At 28.3% G+C, this 15,438-nt stretch overlaps 5 protein-coding genes across 15 annotated transcripts in view; 3 read left to right on the forward strand and 2 right to left on the reverse strand.

The window, feature by feature from the left end:
- The window catches only part of LOC138179919 (lysophospholipase D GDPD1), a 54,569-nt gene extending 51,016 nt beyond the window's left edge, over window positions 1–3,553 (forward strand). For 2 of the 5 annotated variants that reach the window (XM_069113192.1, XM_069113194.1), the window contains exons 2-7: window positions 1,173–1,215; window positions 1,832–2,013; window positions 2,083–2,303; window positions 2,375–2,508; window positions 2,574–2,691; window positions 2,822–3,553. In XM_069113192.1, coding sequence (XP_068969293.1) covers window positions 1,173–1,215; window positions 1,832–2,013; window positions 2,083–2,303; window positions 2,375–2,508; window positions 2,574–2,691; window positions 2,822–2,947 — 824 coding nt within the window. In that variant the 3' untranslated portion in view covers window positions 2,948–3,553. Of the gene's footprint in view, window positions 1–685; window positions 1,105–1,172; window positions 1,216–1,274; window positions 1,765–1,831; window positions 2,014–2,082; window positions 2,304–2,374; window positions 2,509–2,573; window positions 2,692–2,821 lie in introns of those variants that run through there. The other 3 variants (XM_069113193.1, XM_069113191.1, XM_069113195.1) reach the window with 3 other exon arrangements.
- A 1,802-nt stretch (window positions 3,554–5,355) lies between these two features.
- On the reverse strand, window positions 5,356–6,617 carry mago (mago, exon junction complex subunit). 2 transcript variants are annotated; one of them, XM_069113205.1, is made up of 3 exons: window positions 6,478–6,617; window positions 5,992–6,386; window positions 5,356–5,914 (listed from the first exon to the last, which is right to left on the reverse strand). In XM_069113205.1, exon 3 carries the CDS (start codon window positions 5,883–5,885, stop codon window positions 5,445–5,447), a length of 441 nt encoding a protein of 146 aa, XP_068969306.1. In that variant the 5' UTR covers window positions 5,886–5,914; window positions 5,992–6,386; window positions 6,478–6,617; the 3' UTR covers window positions 5,356–5,444. The 2 variants fall into 2 exon arrangements, with proteins under 2 accessions (XP_068969306.1, XP_068969305.1); XM_069113204.1 differs by having other exon boundaries at window positions 5,992–6,402; window positions 6,478–6,597.
- A 355-nt stretch (window positions 6,618–6,972) lies between these two features.
- LOC138179905 (synergin gamma) lies at window positions 6,973–10,326 on the forward strand. Its single transcript, XM_069113169.1, has 6 exons — window positions 6,973–8,118; window positions 8,247–8,622; window positions 8,708–8,871; window positions 8,978–9,119; window positions 9,238–9,380; window positions 9,508–10,326. The coding sequence occupies exons 1-6, from the start codon at window positions 6,973–6,975 to the stop codon at window positions 9,727–9,729; spliced, it is 2,193 nt and encodes a 730-aa protein (XP_068969270.1). The 3' UTR covers window positions 9,730–10,326.
- spt4 (Transcription elongation factor subunit spt4) lies at window positions 9,389–12,829 on the reverse strand. The gene is made up of 6 exons (XM_069113207.1): window positions 12,681–12,829; window positions 12,108–12,188; window positions 11,918–12,024; window positions 11,770–11,825; window positions 10,315–10,442; window positions 9,389–9,734 (listed from the first exon to the last, which is right to left on the reverse strand). Exons 2-5 carry the CDS (start codon window positions 12,168–12,170, stop codon window positions 10,324–10,326), a joined length of 345 nt encoding a protein of 114 aa, XP_068969308.1. The 5' UTR covers window positions 12,171–12,188; window positions 12,681–12,829; the 3' UTR covers window positions 9,389–9,734; window positions 10,315–10,323.
- A 541-nt stretch (window positions 12,830–13,370) lies between these two features.
- Window positions 13,371–15,346, forward strand: geminin (geminin DNA replication inhibitor). 6 transcript variants are annotated; one of them, XM_069113198.1, is made up of 5 exons: window positions 13,371–13,506; window positions 14,282–14,397; window positions 14,470–14,597; window positions 14,698–14,870; window positions 14,939–15,346. In XM_069113198.1, the coding sequence occupies exons 1-5, from the start codon at window positions 13,444–13,446 to the stop codon at window positions 14,993–14,995; spliced, it is 537 nt and encodes a 178-aa protein (XP_068969299.1). In that variant the 5' UTR covers window positions 13,371–13,443; the 3' UTR covers window positions 14,996–15,346. The 6 variants fall into 6 exon arrangements, with proteins under 6 accessions (XP_068969299.1, XP_068969302.1, XP_068969303.1 ...); XM_069113201.1 differs by having other exon boundaries at window positions 13,379–13,506; window positions 14,315–14,397; XM_069113202.1 differs by having other exon boundaries at window positions 13,439–13,720; window positions 14,315–14,397.
- Window positions 15,347–15,438: the final 92 nt, after the last annotated feature.

The following is a 15,438-nucleotide window of genomic DNA, read 5'->3' on the forward strand; positions in this document are numbered from 1 at the left end:
CTCTTATTTCGCTTCTGAATTTCTTAATGACTATATAATTTCCTTCATACCCTTTTATTATTTCTTATCTTTCAGAAATCAAAACGAAAAGAATACAAAAAGAGAATAATTATGCTTACTAGAACTTATAAAAAGTGTAATTCATAAATCAGAATACTATATAAATGAAATTAACTTTGATTAAAAGTTAATGCAATGATGATCGATCGCGTGATATTTTTCTACGAAATAATACAATATCCTTTTAGAAAATACGCAACAGTTGAAATTAAAATAAGATTTATAATTACTCTGAAAATTCTATATCACGGCGGTAAGAACTTGTTCAACGAAAATTACATCTAGGTTCAATTTCTCTATACTCTTTGGATAATGAAATAAGGGAAAAAAGAAATTTGATATTACATCATTTTATGTATGTGGAAATTTTAATAAAAAATTACTCAAAACGATGGTCAATTACGCAATATATTTCTATTAAATATTAATACAATTTCTTTTGGGAAAATATAATATATAAATATTAAAATTAATTTTATAATTGTACCACAAGTTCTCTATTTCACGAGAGATTCCTCTATTTACAAGAATTTATTCAACAAAAAATAAATCTACACTTAGTTTTTAGTTTTATACTCATTAAATGAAAAAATAGAATGAAACAAGAATTTGATAATATATAGCTTTATTCGTATATATAACTAAAAAAAAAGGAAGGTATAACTAACGTGGAAATTTTTCATATAATTTCACCCAAAGGATTTTATAATTACAACGTTTACAATTGTCAAGTATGCAGTAAAGGCTATGATATAGCAGAATTGATTATGGAATTCTCATTTGACTTCTGTTAGTAACTTGTCACTTGAAACGTTCATTTACATGTTAATCACAATTCGTTTAAACAATAGCGACATGCTCCGATATGCTACACGAATAAAAAGTAATAGACAAATATAAAATGTTGTTGTATACATTGGTAGGAGGTTATATGTTAACGTCAATGATACTTTTTAAATATCCAACGTTATTACATAAAAAGAAACAAGTGAAATTTATGTGCCAGCATATCAGCCACAGAGGGGGTGTGTTTTGAAATTTTTGGTGATTAGATAATTAAGATCATTACATAGGAAGGATATATATATACTAATAAAAAAATAATTTTGCAGGGGCAGGTGAAGGCTATGAAAACACGATGCATGCTTTTAAACGGTTAGTTAAAATTTTTACTCACTACTAGACTGTGGTTTTTTATGTATTTATGATAAATTTTAATGTGCATTAAAAATCCAGTATATGTCATATACAAAAATATGTAAAATATTCAAAATAAAGTGCTCATCATAATTTTTAGTGGGCGAAACAAATTATTATCTAGATTCCAATTCTTTAATTCTTTTCATAAAAATATGAAATTATATAAAAATCCACAGTCTACAAGTCTACTCATCATCTTAAATGTGCAGCACAAAGAATTATTAAATTAACAGATATTTATCTAAAAATAGTTCTCTAAATTATTTTTTCTGGTTATACGAAAATTCACAAAAATATTTGTACACTTATGGAAACTTTTTATGAATGTATTATGTTTTGTATATTATACAAAACATTTGAAATGTCATTTTTATTTACATTGTTAAATTGATTTCAAATTTTTTCAATACAATTATCATAGCCATGTCTTGTTATGAATGTTACTAATGAAATTTCAACATGTTTCATATAACACATATAATATACATATAAAACTTTTCTATGGTAAGTGTTCAAATAATTCCATGAGTTACTGCATATAACACTTTATAAAAATGTAATTTTATTCCAGAGCTGTAGCAATTGGTACACAAATGTTAGAATTGGATTGTCATTTGACAAAAGATGGAGAAGTAGTTGTATGTCATGACCATAATCTTTTACGTAGTACAGGCACAAATAAAAGTATTTCAGAAGTAAATTACAAAGATCTACCTCTATTGAAACCACGTCTTCCAATAGATTTTGATCCAGGTATGCTTAAACAGTTTTTTAAAAAATTATATTTTTGAATAAAATGATTTAGAAACTGTAGTTTAACAGATGTAGAATATATTGGCACAGAGAAGGAGGAAGATAGAAGATTTGCTTTATTGAAAGAAGTATTTGAAGCATTCCCTAATATACCAATTAATATTGATATTAAAGTTAACAGTGATGAACTTATAACCAAAGTATCTAATTTAATAAAGGAATATAATCGGGAGGAGTATACTGTATGGGGAAACTTTAATGATGACATAACACAGAAATGTTATAAGATGGTACCTAGTTTTTATAGTACAATATTTGTATACTAACATAATGATATTAATTTCAATTATTTTTTCTACAGAATCCTAATATAAATTTGTTATTTTCCATGAGACGTGTAACTCTGTTGATAGTTTTCTTATACACTGGTTTATTACCATTTATACCTCTAAAGGAAACACATTTAGAGATATTTCTACCTTCCATTTATTTAAGGTATTCTAAACATTTTATTCAGTATTGAATCTAATCTAGTTTCTCTCAATATTACATTATTATAGATGCAAAGGAAGTCCAAGTATAAAATTCTTACCCTTGGAAAAAATAATTATAAGGACTATTAATGTATTACTAATGAGGAAGTGCTTATTTAATCATTTAAGAACTCGTGGAATACATGTAAGTTAACGACTGTTTAGTTTAAATTTGGAAATATAAGTCAGATTAAAAATAGTGCTCTTAGTGATAAGTATATATTGAACAAATTTTTATTTATAGCATATAAAAATATTTAAATACGTTTTTGTAGATCTATTTTTGGGTCTTAAATGAAGAAGAAGAATTTAAGAAAGCTTTTGATCTTGGAGCTACTGGTGTAATGACAGATTATCCTACAAAATTAAAATTATTTTTAAATAATTGTTCTATCGAATAAGATGCTAAATGCAATGAATGAGAATGATACTAATATATAAGATATTTATTGATGTGCTTCTGAGAAGTACATGTACACGCTGTTATAAATGAAGAATGTGTTGAACTTTTATTTGATAGACATGTATTACTTACAGATTATAAAAAAAGATATTTCTACTGCTTATTGTATACTAACAAAAGGAAGTAAGAGCAGCTTGTTTCAAAAAATTGTACATACATTAGGCAGATGAAAATAAGTTTCAAAAAAATGAATAGTGACACATTAGTGAAATACAATGAGAAAAATAACTATAAAATGTGTGGACAAAGACACTTTTCGAAAAAAACATTCTAAAAGTATTTTCTGACGCATTCAAATATATTCTATATTTCGATTATATTCAAAATAGAAAGTTCACAAAGTTCGATAATCTAGTCTAAAAAAGTATTTTATAAAACCATTATCATAGATTTTTATATATTGAAAACTGATACACAAAACATGTTTAATTATTACAGCTACATTAAGTCGCATTTATTATATAATTGTATTATTATAGTATTTTGTATGTACTAAAGCAAACAAATTGCAATTCACAGTTATTAGTAATAGGGACGCAAATATTATTAACAATATCGCACACATAAAGTTTAATTATTTATATAAGCTTTATTGCAACATATCTTTGAGTATAAAGATCAAGAAACTGATAAATAACTTACATACTTCTATATAAAATACTCCTTTAATTCGTTCGCGTATTTATATTCATCAAGAAGCCGATAGAAAATTAAAAAAAGATATATTTACGTGTGTGAGGGTACATAAATAATATTCTCATAATAATATACATATATGCATTACAAGTACATTAATAGAATATAACATTGAGTATGATCCGTAATGCTAGACAGTTATAAAATGTAAAAGGAATCATATTCATTATTTGATCACGAATGAGTGATAACCAGTTTAACAGAACTAATTACATTTCATTATATTTATTTGTTATATAATTACTTAAATTATACGTTCTTCTCTATTAGTATTGCTAGTACCATATAACTGTCTTAATTATGGTTTCAAAAATACTGCAAACAGTTCTTAATCACAACTTGTATAGAGAGCAAATTTATATTATGCATAAATACATGTACTTTTATATTTGGAATAAATTCTAACAATATTTATAAGCTGCAATTTTATAATTCTTACTGGTACATAAATGTTATTTATTTGTCATGTTATTTGATCGATAATTATATCATATATTTTTGCACTTGCCATTGTGAAATTTTGTAATTTCAAATATTTTTTCATACTTGTATATTTATACTGTTTCTTCTGTTATATATCTCACAAATTAATATAATATAATTCTATAATATATTTTATTTAAATATATAAATATTTTTTTTAGTGATTCCTTTATATTCTTTTCCTAAACACTTCTAATTAGTAATTATACTCAAGAGTTATTACTACATTTATGGTAAACAATTTGCTTTGGTTTTTGGGTACAATCATCGATAGGCATTTGTACATAAGTGAACACTTTGCCTCTACAATAACAACAAAATTCCTTAGAAGGATGAGAATTATTAAAATGCTTTTCTATAGCAGAGTGATTTCCAATAATACTCATGTTGCAAATATCACAATATACGTTTGAGGATCGAAACCGTGAGTGTACTGAATCTGTAACAACTCGATCTGAATACTTATGATTTGAGTTGGTTGCTTGAGTATCTTGTGAGGACATTTTACTTCTGCAATACATATACAATGAATCACTATTACAATAGATGATATTTGTAACATAATTTTTATCTTAAAATGATTGCACTAAATTTTTACATGTATTTGTGAATATACTTATTTAATGCAATGTGAAAATGTTTAAACATAATAACGTTAAAAAATACGCATCTTGTAGCAAAAAGTTTTAAAAAATAGGAGTAATAAGAACAAACTACTATTCAGAATACAATTTAGATAAATATTGTATTAATTAAGAAATATATGTATTTTAAAATTTCTTCAAATTTTTAATATTTAGGTTAGAAAATTATAACCTAAAAGTCACATACTTACATGAGATTTCTTTTGATTAATTATAATAATCGGCCATCATTGAACAATGTGTTTACTTTCTACTATCACATATAACAAGATGTCTGCATTATTTATAATCACTTCTTATCCTTTATTAATATTTTTTTTACTATAATACAATGTACATTATATACTAGTTTTTCATCCAGGCATTCATGTACAAATAATAAGGAGTATGATTAATGAGTTACAAACATAAATAATCAGCTAAGTTATGACTCAAATTGTTTAATGTATCTTAATATATAAATATCTGTGACTTTTATCTGATAAGAGTTAATATCACAATCAATTAAATAAAATACATAAAATTAATTAAAAATTATCATATATTTCTTTACACAATGAAGTAGTTAAAGTTACTTAAACTTGTAATACATTGTATGATAATTATATATATTTATATAGGTTTTATTTTAAAGTGTAGTCCAATGAGAGAAAACACTAAGCATTTCAAATCTTGTACAAGATAATAAAAGCATCTTAGTCCTTCTGGATCCCGTGATTGATTTACGTCTAATAAAGAACCAGTTTTTGAAGTCGTAAACGAAATATGTTCATCGCCAATTACAATCTCTAATTCTTGCCGTCCAACGCGATCTGGTTGTGGCCACAAAGAATCGTCTTCCTGCATAATTTCAGAGTCTTGAATAATCCTCTTTAGTTCTTCCATCACGCACTGATGTACATACGCTTCTTTTCGAATCATTGTATCATTCTTGTAATTTGAATTATTCGCATATCGTAGTTTACCATCAGGTCTAAATTCAAACTCGAGAAATTCATGACCGAATTTTCCTTTATGACCTACATAATATCGTATATAAAAATCCGTCGACATCCTATTATGATGATTTGTTGAAATGTAACCTAAAATGATGAATTTATACTAGACTTGCGTTTCAAAATACTAAAGCCGCATAAATTAGAGAGGTTATTTCACGTACCTTAAGATCTCTTTCTTTTTATATTTAATTGATATTACTTATTTTTATCGTGAGAATATATGCACAATTCTGTAACGATTTCAGCAATAAAAGCTATTAATACTGGATATATTAAACATTAAAGGAATTACTTAGACAATGTTGTCATACGCGGCAATACCACAAACATTCCCTTAAGCGAGAGACATATTAAGGCGATTCATATGTAATTGCGACGTTCACATAAAATAAGATGATTCTCTTTTCTCATCCATTATACCTCATATTTATAAATTTAATAATCTAATTATTACTTTATCGATAATTAATTGGCATATTTCATTTGTTATTTTTTAGATTTATATTCTTTGACGGTAATAAATTTGTTAAAAGGAGACTTAGGAGGCACTTATGGCCTAGAAAAAATATTGACTAAATCAGCAAAGTATTACTAAATCATATTTTTTACATAAAGAGTATTCCAAAATGTGTTTTGTTTTATCTTACATTCAACAAATATCATACTAAAAATGTAGATCATTGTACATCGTTATTTGTAGTGTGAATCATCTCAAACTTGAAATTTGAATAAACTCCATCACACAGAATCGCACTTGTCGCTTGTCGCGGATCTACCTTCGTAACAGAACGTCGTCCAGTGATCATTCGGTGACATCTGAATTGTTAATTCTTGTTTGCCACGCAGTTGTCTCTATTTATATATTATTATTATCTCAAATTCATAATTCTGATCTAATCGAGAAACGACGTTACTCTTCGTACATCCTTTGCAATGGAAACGACCTATGAAAAATGTAACACAAGTGACATGTGGAAATATAATTTCAAATAGATCGTGTGAATCGAGTGAGATGTTTATAGTGTTAACTTTGATGTATGTACCAGGGTAGTAAGCTGAAGGATGAAATTATACTACTCGACGAGTTCACGTAATTTAAGCTCGTCATAGCGAAAGCTCGGTCGAACATCAGTTTATTAATAATGAACAAGACTCACATGGATAAAAGACTGAATCAATTGCCAACTTGGCTGTGGACTAATTCCACTACTTTACCACCAATCTATAAGATGGTATGGGAAGCGGTGAGAGAGGACAAACTCAGAACCAATGGAATGCAAACCGAGCTATTGGTCGATACAAACAAAGTCTTTCCTTTATTGCTCACTAGTCAGCTTCCTACAGAAGTCCTTGGACACATATGGAATTTGGCAAATCAAAAGTATGCTGGACAACTCACAGAGCAAGAATTATATATTGTTCTTGCTCTTGTTGCTGCAGCACAGGCTTCTTACACGTTCAATAGCCTAGATATATTACATCTACTTCCATTTCCACCTACTCCTTATTTGAACATTGAATGTTTAATGAATCTGCAGCCTGTAACTCAGTTAAATTCTGCAGCTAAGTTTCAAAACCTTCAAGAAAGTTCTGAAATCGGATTTATTAGCTCTGATGAAAGATATTCCTTGGAAGTTAAGGGAAAAATGAAATTGCATCAACAAGGAGTCATATCTTCAGACTTAAATGTGCAAATGACAAACAATGTACCTGGAAAAATTTCATGTTTTGATAATAAGTCTTATGTCTCTTCTACTACCATATGGGATTCAAATAATGTATCAAAGGATATGAAGCAAACTTCCCGCCCTCAATTAGATTCTAAACATCAACCAACAGCAGATCTGTGTGATGACTTTTCTGAATTCCAAAGTGCTCCAATTCCTAACATTCCTAATATTCCAATTTGGGATACAAAACAGGGCTCAGCCATTGGAAGCAGACTTGCAAATCATAATTTAGGTATTAAAAAACCAATGGAGAAGTCAAAGAAGAATAATATAAATGCTAAATCTGCTCATGGCACTACTCAAACGCGTATTACATCTTTACCATTAACTACAATGTCTCAGAGTAAAGATCAATCAACATTGGATTGTTTATCAGAATTATTTCCTAAGTGTGCAATAAAAAATCAATCTAAAACAGTAATTCTTAAGGATACAGTGATAAGAAATAATGATCCGCCCAAGGACCATAGTGAGAATGTAAAAGATTATACAAGTACAGAAATTATAAATTTACCTAATGACAAAGATGTGTTGAATAAATTAGAATGGATGGATAAGGTAATTTAATCTTCATAAATTATATAAAAAAAATAGTAAAAAAGAAATTAGTTATAGCTAGAAAAATGACTAAAAATACTTTGTTATTTTTCAATAGCATTTATTAATAATTAAAAATTTATAATTAGGTTTCATCAATAACAATGGAATCCACTCAACAGGATCTTATGAATCTACAACTTGTTGAAGATAAATATAGTGCCTTGCGTGCATTGGTTCAAGAAACAACTGTGTCAACTGAACCAGAGGCAAACGCAAGTTACAGCAATCAATCAACTGATGAATTTGGAGACTTTGTGTCTGCAGAACAACCTGCTAGTAATACTCCTGCCACAAATGCTTTAGATACTGACAGTTTTGCAGATATTTTTACAGATTTTGAGTTTAAATCTACTAACAATAATAATGCAAACACAGCAGATTTTAATCTTATGCCAGATATTTCTGAATCATTTGACAATCTTAAGCTTGAGGATAATGTAGAAGAACGCTCCTTAGAGATAGGTAATTGATGTTGTATATTATCTCTGATATTTAATTTTTTTTTTTTATCATAGACAGTTTCATTATAATTACATTTTACCTTAAGGGAAAGCTCTTCAGAAGGAAGATGCCATATCAATTAATAGTATAGAATTCATGAATGGTGCATCAAATGCATTAACTCGATCAGGATCTGTGCCTAGTTTAGATCTTAAGTCTTTCTTACCGTCAAATACTGAAGATGAGCAAATAGTAGATACTACACATCAGGTTATTGCGATATTATACATTACATATGTATTGCAAATATTTTTTATATATTCAGCATATATACAAAGAATATAAAAGAGGATTTATAATCTACTTGGTTTTACAGTCAGAATATTGGGAATGGAAGCAATACATGGAGAGCTGTGTATTATTATTACAAGTAGCTGCAAATATATTTACAAACATTAGTTCAGAACTTGTATTACATGAAGTTTTAAATTCAGTACAAGGATACAACTTTCTATGCAGTAAGTAATACTTCAAGAATTTATGCGAATCAATTAGTTTCGGAAAATTATCGAATTACTTTCTTGTAGTGGTCTGAAATATATACCGCTATTATTGTGTGTTTCTTTTTTAAATCAGATTTAGCCGAAGTCGCAGCTGTTTGTAGACGGGTTAATTTTTCATATAAGGAAATGGATATCAATATAATAGGTTTTGATGAGCTATTAATGGATATTGATCGAATTTGGGCAGAAATGGAACCATTTTATGCAAACATACCAGTAAGAAATATTACTATCTCATATAATTTTTATTAATTTAGAGTCTTAAGTTTATAATACATACATATACATGTACATATCTTATATACAAATGCATGTCTCTATATCTTCACATAAAACATTTCAGATTGTTACGGAATTACCAGCTTGGCCTTTACATCAAGGTGAAGCCATTTGTTGTTCACTTTGTTTAACAGTTATTACTAGTGGCAGGGTAGTTTATAATGAAAATAATTATCACGTTACTTGTGCTAATCTATGGCTTAATTGTGTAAACAATAATTTGCCCGTGATGCGGCATCCAGTCTGTTCTCATTCGAATATGTGTCCAGGTAACAATCATATTTGATATTGATCTGTATTAGAAAGAAAAAAACAAACTTGCATTCGTAAATTTTTAACGTACACACATTAACTTATTATATGAGAATTTGTAGAAAATCAGAGCAAACTAACTTTGTATTTAGCTATAATAATTAGAAAATCAAACATTACCATTTTTTAAAATTTATCGAATAACACGAACATGATTTGAAAAAGTGATGTGGAACGTGTTTATGATAAGAGAAAATGGATTCCACACAAGTTGTATATATTCTTTAAATTCAAATGTTTTCAAGATATTACTAACTAGTCTGTTTAAAAATCTGTACAGATATTGAGAGATTTAGAGGAAATATTAATATATTGTAATCTTTTGGAATTAGAGAAAATGTAAAGAGTCGCGAGCAAATCTTACAAAAATCTTAATTATAGTCAAAAAGGTTGAAGGAATTGTAAGGGAATTCTTGGAACCTGAACAAAAGTTCATATCAATCAAATCGATATAATATTTTCATGAAAATCTTATAAAATTCTTAGTGCAAATACTAGATAAATAATTACAATATTCTAATAAATAATATTACAAGAAAATATGGTAGTAATAACACAAATTTTGAAATTATCTTTGGCTTGTATCACGTGGTCTGTACGCTATTCCTCTGCTTTTCATCTCTCTTATAACACCTGCTGGTAATCGTCCTGATACTGATATTGCATATACACCTTTGCAAAACCGATCTAAAAGGAGAAAAAAAGATTGAATCTCACTTATTTTACAGCAAATATTTATAACTATTAGCAAGATATTTTGTCCACTTATTTTGTTTTAAGTTAAATGAAAAAGACAGCATGTAAAAAATTAATGCAAAATATACATGAAATTAAAATATGTTAAAATAGAATCTTGTGTACGCACATAAGCATGTTCCTTAATAATTATACATACTGTCATACATATTAGTGAAAATTCTGTATAAATGTATAATAATATATAATATTAAGAATCTCAGATACACAAACTTATTAAATTGCAATATATATATATATACATATATATATATATATGTCGGAGATGTAAGGACAGTGGGATTTTCCGTCTGGAATGTTGGGAAAACCCCAATACTATAGCCCAGCCTTTTACGATGGATGCAATAAAGAAAACAACACATAAGAAATAACTTGAATATTCCAACCGAGCTTTATGACGATGTATTCGGGTTCAAGGTGACATAGCGTGTCTCTAAACGTAGCCACGGGCGCGGAAGGGACGTTTGCCTAACAAAGGTATGGAATGGTTATATGGCTCTCATTAAAACAAAGATTGACCCGAGAAGTGAGGACAAGAGTATATAAGGACAGTTTCATTTTTGGAAAGGATTCAGTCAGTTAAGTAGTCTTTGAACGAATCGCTGCTTGCATGATCGAGAAAGTTACTCGAGTTTTGGATTACGCCACCCCGTGTACCGTGGCTACGTTTAGTGACACGCTATGTCACCTTGAACCCGAACACCGTCATAAAGCTCGGTTGGAATATTCAAGTTATTTCTTATGTGTTGTTTTCTTTATTGCATCCATCGTAAAAGGCTGGGCTATAGTATTGGGGTTTTCCCAACATTCCAGATGGAAAATCCCACTGTCCTTACATCTCCGACATATATATATATATATATATATATATATATATATATATATATATTGCATTGTTTTATATTAGTTGCATTTTTTGTATTGAAATATTGGCTTAAAAAACTTGTACAAAGTCCTGCCTTTCAATACATTTACAATATGATATAAAACATGATATAGATTATTGTTATTTGCACTGCCAAAAATAATTATTAAAGAGAAAAAAAAAAGGAAAGATTAATACATTAGAAATTTGAAGCAGCATTAATAAAATGTAAGATGTCAAAATAATGTAGAATAAAGGATAACAGTTTATAGTATGATTTACTATGAGATAATGTAACTGTTATAATTTTGTAAAAGTGTACAAGAATAAAATAACAATATTTCTCTTGCTTAATCTTAACTTATTGTGTCTAAGTACAAATTTCTTACTTACTTATTCTTTGCCATTTGCAAACCCAACTATCCTCAGGACTCATTGCAGCAATCATACTAAACATATAATATCAGTTTTAGTAATTTGATTTCACAACAGGAAAATCAAATATTGTATCAGAAAACTGTTTATTATTTATATGACTTACCCATCGAAATTGGAGCTTGTACAATCAAAAACATTATCCTTATTATTCTTCATACGTAAAAATTCATCGCAATTATCGCATCCATCAAATTCAAATTGATCAAATGTCTGTAAGATTAAAATTTTTAGTCATATAATTGTATGATGATAATTATAGTATATATTATAGTTAGAAATAGAAAAAGGTATACCTTGATCAAGGAACATACTAAACAAGCTCTTAGGCCACGTAAATCTTTAGCCACAGTTTCCATTATTGCGTACTTTTCCACCTATAATTTTAATTTAGTCTTTTAATAACATATATTTTTGGCAATATAGATAATGATAATATTAATGTAATGTAAATAAATATATGATTTTCTACAAGTAATTTCTTCAATACAAGACAGTTTAATTATTACTTTTATAGTCTGTAGTTTATAGTATAGTATACACAGTATAACATAACCAAATGCAATTTACAGCTACTTCGTAATATCTATTATTCACAGTATCAAAATAAAATCAAAATCTGGAGGAACGAGAATGTATATTCACAATTCAGAAGTATTCTAAATTATTCTAAAATATTGAATTACTTTTCTGACTATAATCTCTCAAATGAGACCGAAAGATCGGATATATTTATCAAACTACTTTAAGCAATTATATCTGTTCCTGTTTAATCAAATGTATCTGGTTTAGAAGTTCAATTTAACTAATTCAAAATCACTTTTATAGATTATAACCCACTAATAATTATCACTACCACTTTTGCTTACCTCTTTGATATAATTTACGTCTTCTCTTCTTAATAAGTACAACTTTTTAACAAGTTACTTCTCACTACGTCCACAAATGATCATGTAAGCACAAAGGTCTAGTTACGACTGAATAAAATAGATCCGAAACACTTTCTTGTCTGAAACAAGGCATACATCTGTTGCACACCATCTAATTGTCTACGGCAAGTAGTGTGTTGCCATCTATCCTGATGCGATCCAAGTTATATCGTTCCTTCTATATCGAATAGATGGCAGCACGCGACTAGTTTTTTAGACAAGGAGAGAGATAGTATGCGGCAAGGACAGCAATAACGATTAGTGTTACTCTTTCGCCGCTACGTGGTGATAGTGTGGATGATTCTAAAAAATGTATATTAGTGAAAATAGCTAGTTGTGAAGATTAATTTAGGAACATTTGTAATTTCATCTTCCGAAATAAACTGCTGTAGTAATTCCTTTTTTTTTAATTTCTTTGTTTATAAATTAATTTGTTAATTAATTTAGTTTAAAATACTTCATGTTTGTAAACCTATTTAAACTTTTTGTACCAATAAATATCTGATGCCTTCTTACACGCCAAACATTTTTATTTTGATAAAAATAAAATACTTCTGCTTTTTTAGGAAATTATTAAGTGGTATAAAATAATTTTTCATTTATATATCCACGTTAATTGTCATAGAAACTATCCTTTATTCTTAACAGTGTTATCATTGCGTTACAAAAGTACCAATATAAGAACCAATAAGTAACGTACTAAATGCGGGAAAATCTTACATTCTACGTCGAAGCATTTGTCGTTTGTCGTGCACATAGGATGAAGGTGGGTTAGTTCTTCCGAATTTGTACATAAGAAATATTTGTTTTGGAAATATTGTAGTTCGGATATATTATTGAATTCTATCATTTTCTGTCTATGTACGTATATAGTTTGTATTTGTTCTAAATTATTTTATTGACTCGCGTTTCTAACGGCCACTATCATGAAACCTGGAGGTGGCACAAAGGTTTCTACCGCCAAAACTGTTGCTTCTAAGGTTAGTGATACATGTTACGACGTTTTTCGTCACTTTTCATTTATAATAATCATTGCAAAGTAAACTATCGCTTACATTACAATTTTGCAAAAATTCCATCATTTCTTGGAATTTTATATATTAGAAATTATAAACATCTTAATTTATGAAACTATTATCTTACCCATCTTCTTTTATTTACAAACTTTGATTATTAATTAACCGTCGTTTTAAATGTTGTGTAACGATTTTAAGTTGCATGTGGATCATTACTATGGGTCTATTTATTTTGGAAATTTATCAGGGAACAAACACGTCAAAGTAATTGAAAATAAGTGAATTTATACAATTTTTATAGGAATCTATTTAATAGAGCATTAACCAAAATTTTGTTTCCATGGATGGAGTTCTATTGTATTACAAGTTCATTTTGCATGCCATATTTAGAATATCTTCTCTTACTATCCTTATTTTCTACTTTCTAATTTCTTTTATATCTTTAGCATGGCACATGATCCTGGTAACATAATTGCATGTAGACCCTTCATCATATGTCATATTTTTTATCTTTTATTGAAACAGGATAAGGTCAGAAAGTCTTTGCACGTTTTGCAGCCAACAGCCACTAACAAAGAAAATCTAGTTGGTGGTAGGAGGATGCTGAGATCTTCCCTATCAGGAAAAGAAACACATAAAGGGTAAATAAGTTTTACAATTTGCTTGTTTTATATTTTTTAAATGTCATATTTAAATTACATTTTATTTTTTAGCGAAGTAAATGAAAAATCTAAAAATGATGAGAAACCAAAACGTAAGAAAGTAACTTTAAAAGATAAAGCGGTTCAAACTGCAAGAGGAGGAAAAATAAAAATTGAAGTTGAAGACTTAACATCTGAAGGTATGCTTTTATTAAAGAGAAAAAATTGGAGGAAACTATGATCCTTCATGTAATTATTGAATTATTGATTTTGGAAATATTTGTTTCATGCTTGCAATAGCTGGACCTAGTGAAAACTACTGGGAAGTCTTGGCTGAAAGGCGACGGATAGCTCTTGAGGATGCGTTAGAAGATAACAAAGAATTGATTGGGCGTGTTGAGAAATTAGAAGAAGAAAATCGCATATATAAAGATATGTTGGAAGAATCGAGATCACTAGTCGAAGTTTTACGGGTATTGTAACCAATCCTTCTTCTGTAATGTTCAAATGTTCTTCAATTAAATATAACATTGTTTTGCAGGAAATGCTTGGAGAAGATAGGAACGATATAAATAATTCTTTAGAAGATACCATTTAATCTAACATTTTGCACTCATGTACTAATTGGCTCCTTATGATTAAAATGCAGTGCTTTAAATTAGGCACAATGTGTAATCTACTCGCCAATAATAAATATTGACGGGTTGCGTGATTAACAAGAAAGTCTGACTGAGTAAAGATCCGATAAACTAAAAATGGAGACATTGGTTGGTGTTTCTAAATTCATTTTAATTGTCTTTGGTTACTTGTATTTATATTAATTTGTCATTTAATTAATCAACTAAGACTATAGCTGCAACTACAGATGTATTTATCTCATAGAATATCACTTAATATAGTATAAATATTAGATATTTTTGATTATAATTAATAAATTGATTTCCTAATATGAGTTGAAATTTTCTTTCATTACCTTCTATCTGAAAAATTCGTGGTTCGTGTTACATCGTCGTTAACAAAAAAATAACGATACTAATCGAG

The sequence above is a fragment of the Bombus flavifrons genome, chromosome 5 (assembly GCF_040668555.2).
Source record: "Bombus flavifrons isolate JBK064 chromosome 5, iyBomFlav1_principal, whole genome shotgun sequence".
NCBI lineage: Eukaryota > Metazoa > Arthropoda > Insecta > Hymenoptera > Apidae > Bombus > Bombus flavifrons.

What these genes read in the sequence shown, in the direction of transcription:
- mago (XM_069113205.1), bottom strand. Translation starts at nt 5,885, where the DNA reads ATGTCGACGGATTTTTATATACGATATTATGTAGGTCATAAAGGAAAA.
- LOC138179905 (XM_069113169.1), top strand. Translation starts at nt 6,973, where the DNA reads ATGAACAAGACTCACATGGATAAAAGACTGAATCAATTGCCAACTTGG. An exon ending in AATTAGAATGGATGGATAAG is followed by an intron (nt 8,119 to 8,246) that starts GTAATTTAATCT and finishes ATTTATAATTAG; the next exon opens with GTTTCATCAATAACAATGGA. An exon ending in TAGTAGATACTACACATCAG is followed by an intron (nt 8,872 to 8,977) that starts GTTATTGCGATA and finishes TTGGTTTTACAG; the next exon opens with TCAGAATATTGGGAATGGAA.
- spt4 (XM_069113207.1), bottom strand. Translation starts at nt 12,170, where the DNA reads ATGGAAACTGTGGCTAAAGATTTACGTGGCCTAAGAGCTTGTTTAGTA. An exon ending in TAGTATGTTCCTTGATCAAG is followed by an intron (nt 12,025 to 12,107) that starts GTATACCTTTTT and finishes TTAATCTTACAG; the next exon opens with ACATTTGATCAATTTGAATT. An exon ending in TTGCAAATGGCAAAGAATAA is followed by an intron (nt 10,443 to 11,769) that starts GTAAGTAAGAAA and finishes TTCTCCTTTTAG; the next exon opens with ATCGGTTTTGCAAAGGTGTA.
- geminin (XM_069113197.1), top strand. Translation starts at nt 13,934, where the DNA reads ATGTTGTGTAACGATTTTAAGTTGCATGTGGATCATTACTATGGGTCT. An exon ending in CAGGGAACAAACACGTCAAA is followed by an intron (nt 14,021 to 14,281) that starts GTAATTGAAAAT and finishes TTATTGAAACAG; the next exon opens with GATAAGGTCAGAAAGTCTTT. An exon ending in GGAAAAGAAACACATAAAGG is followed by an intron (nt 14,398 to 14,469) that starts GTAAATAAGTTT and finishes TTTATTTTTTAG; the next exon opens with CGAAGTAAATGAAAAATCTA.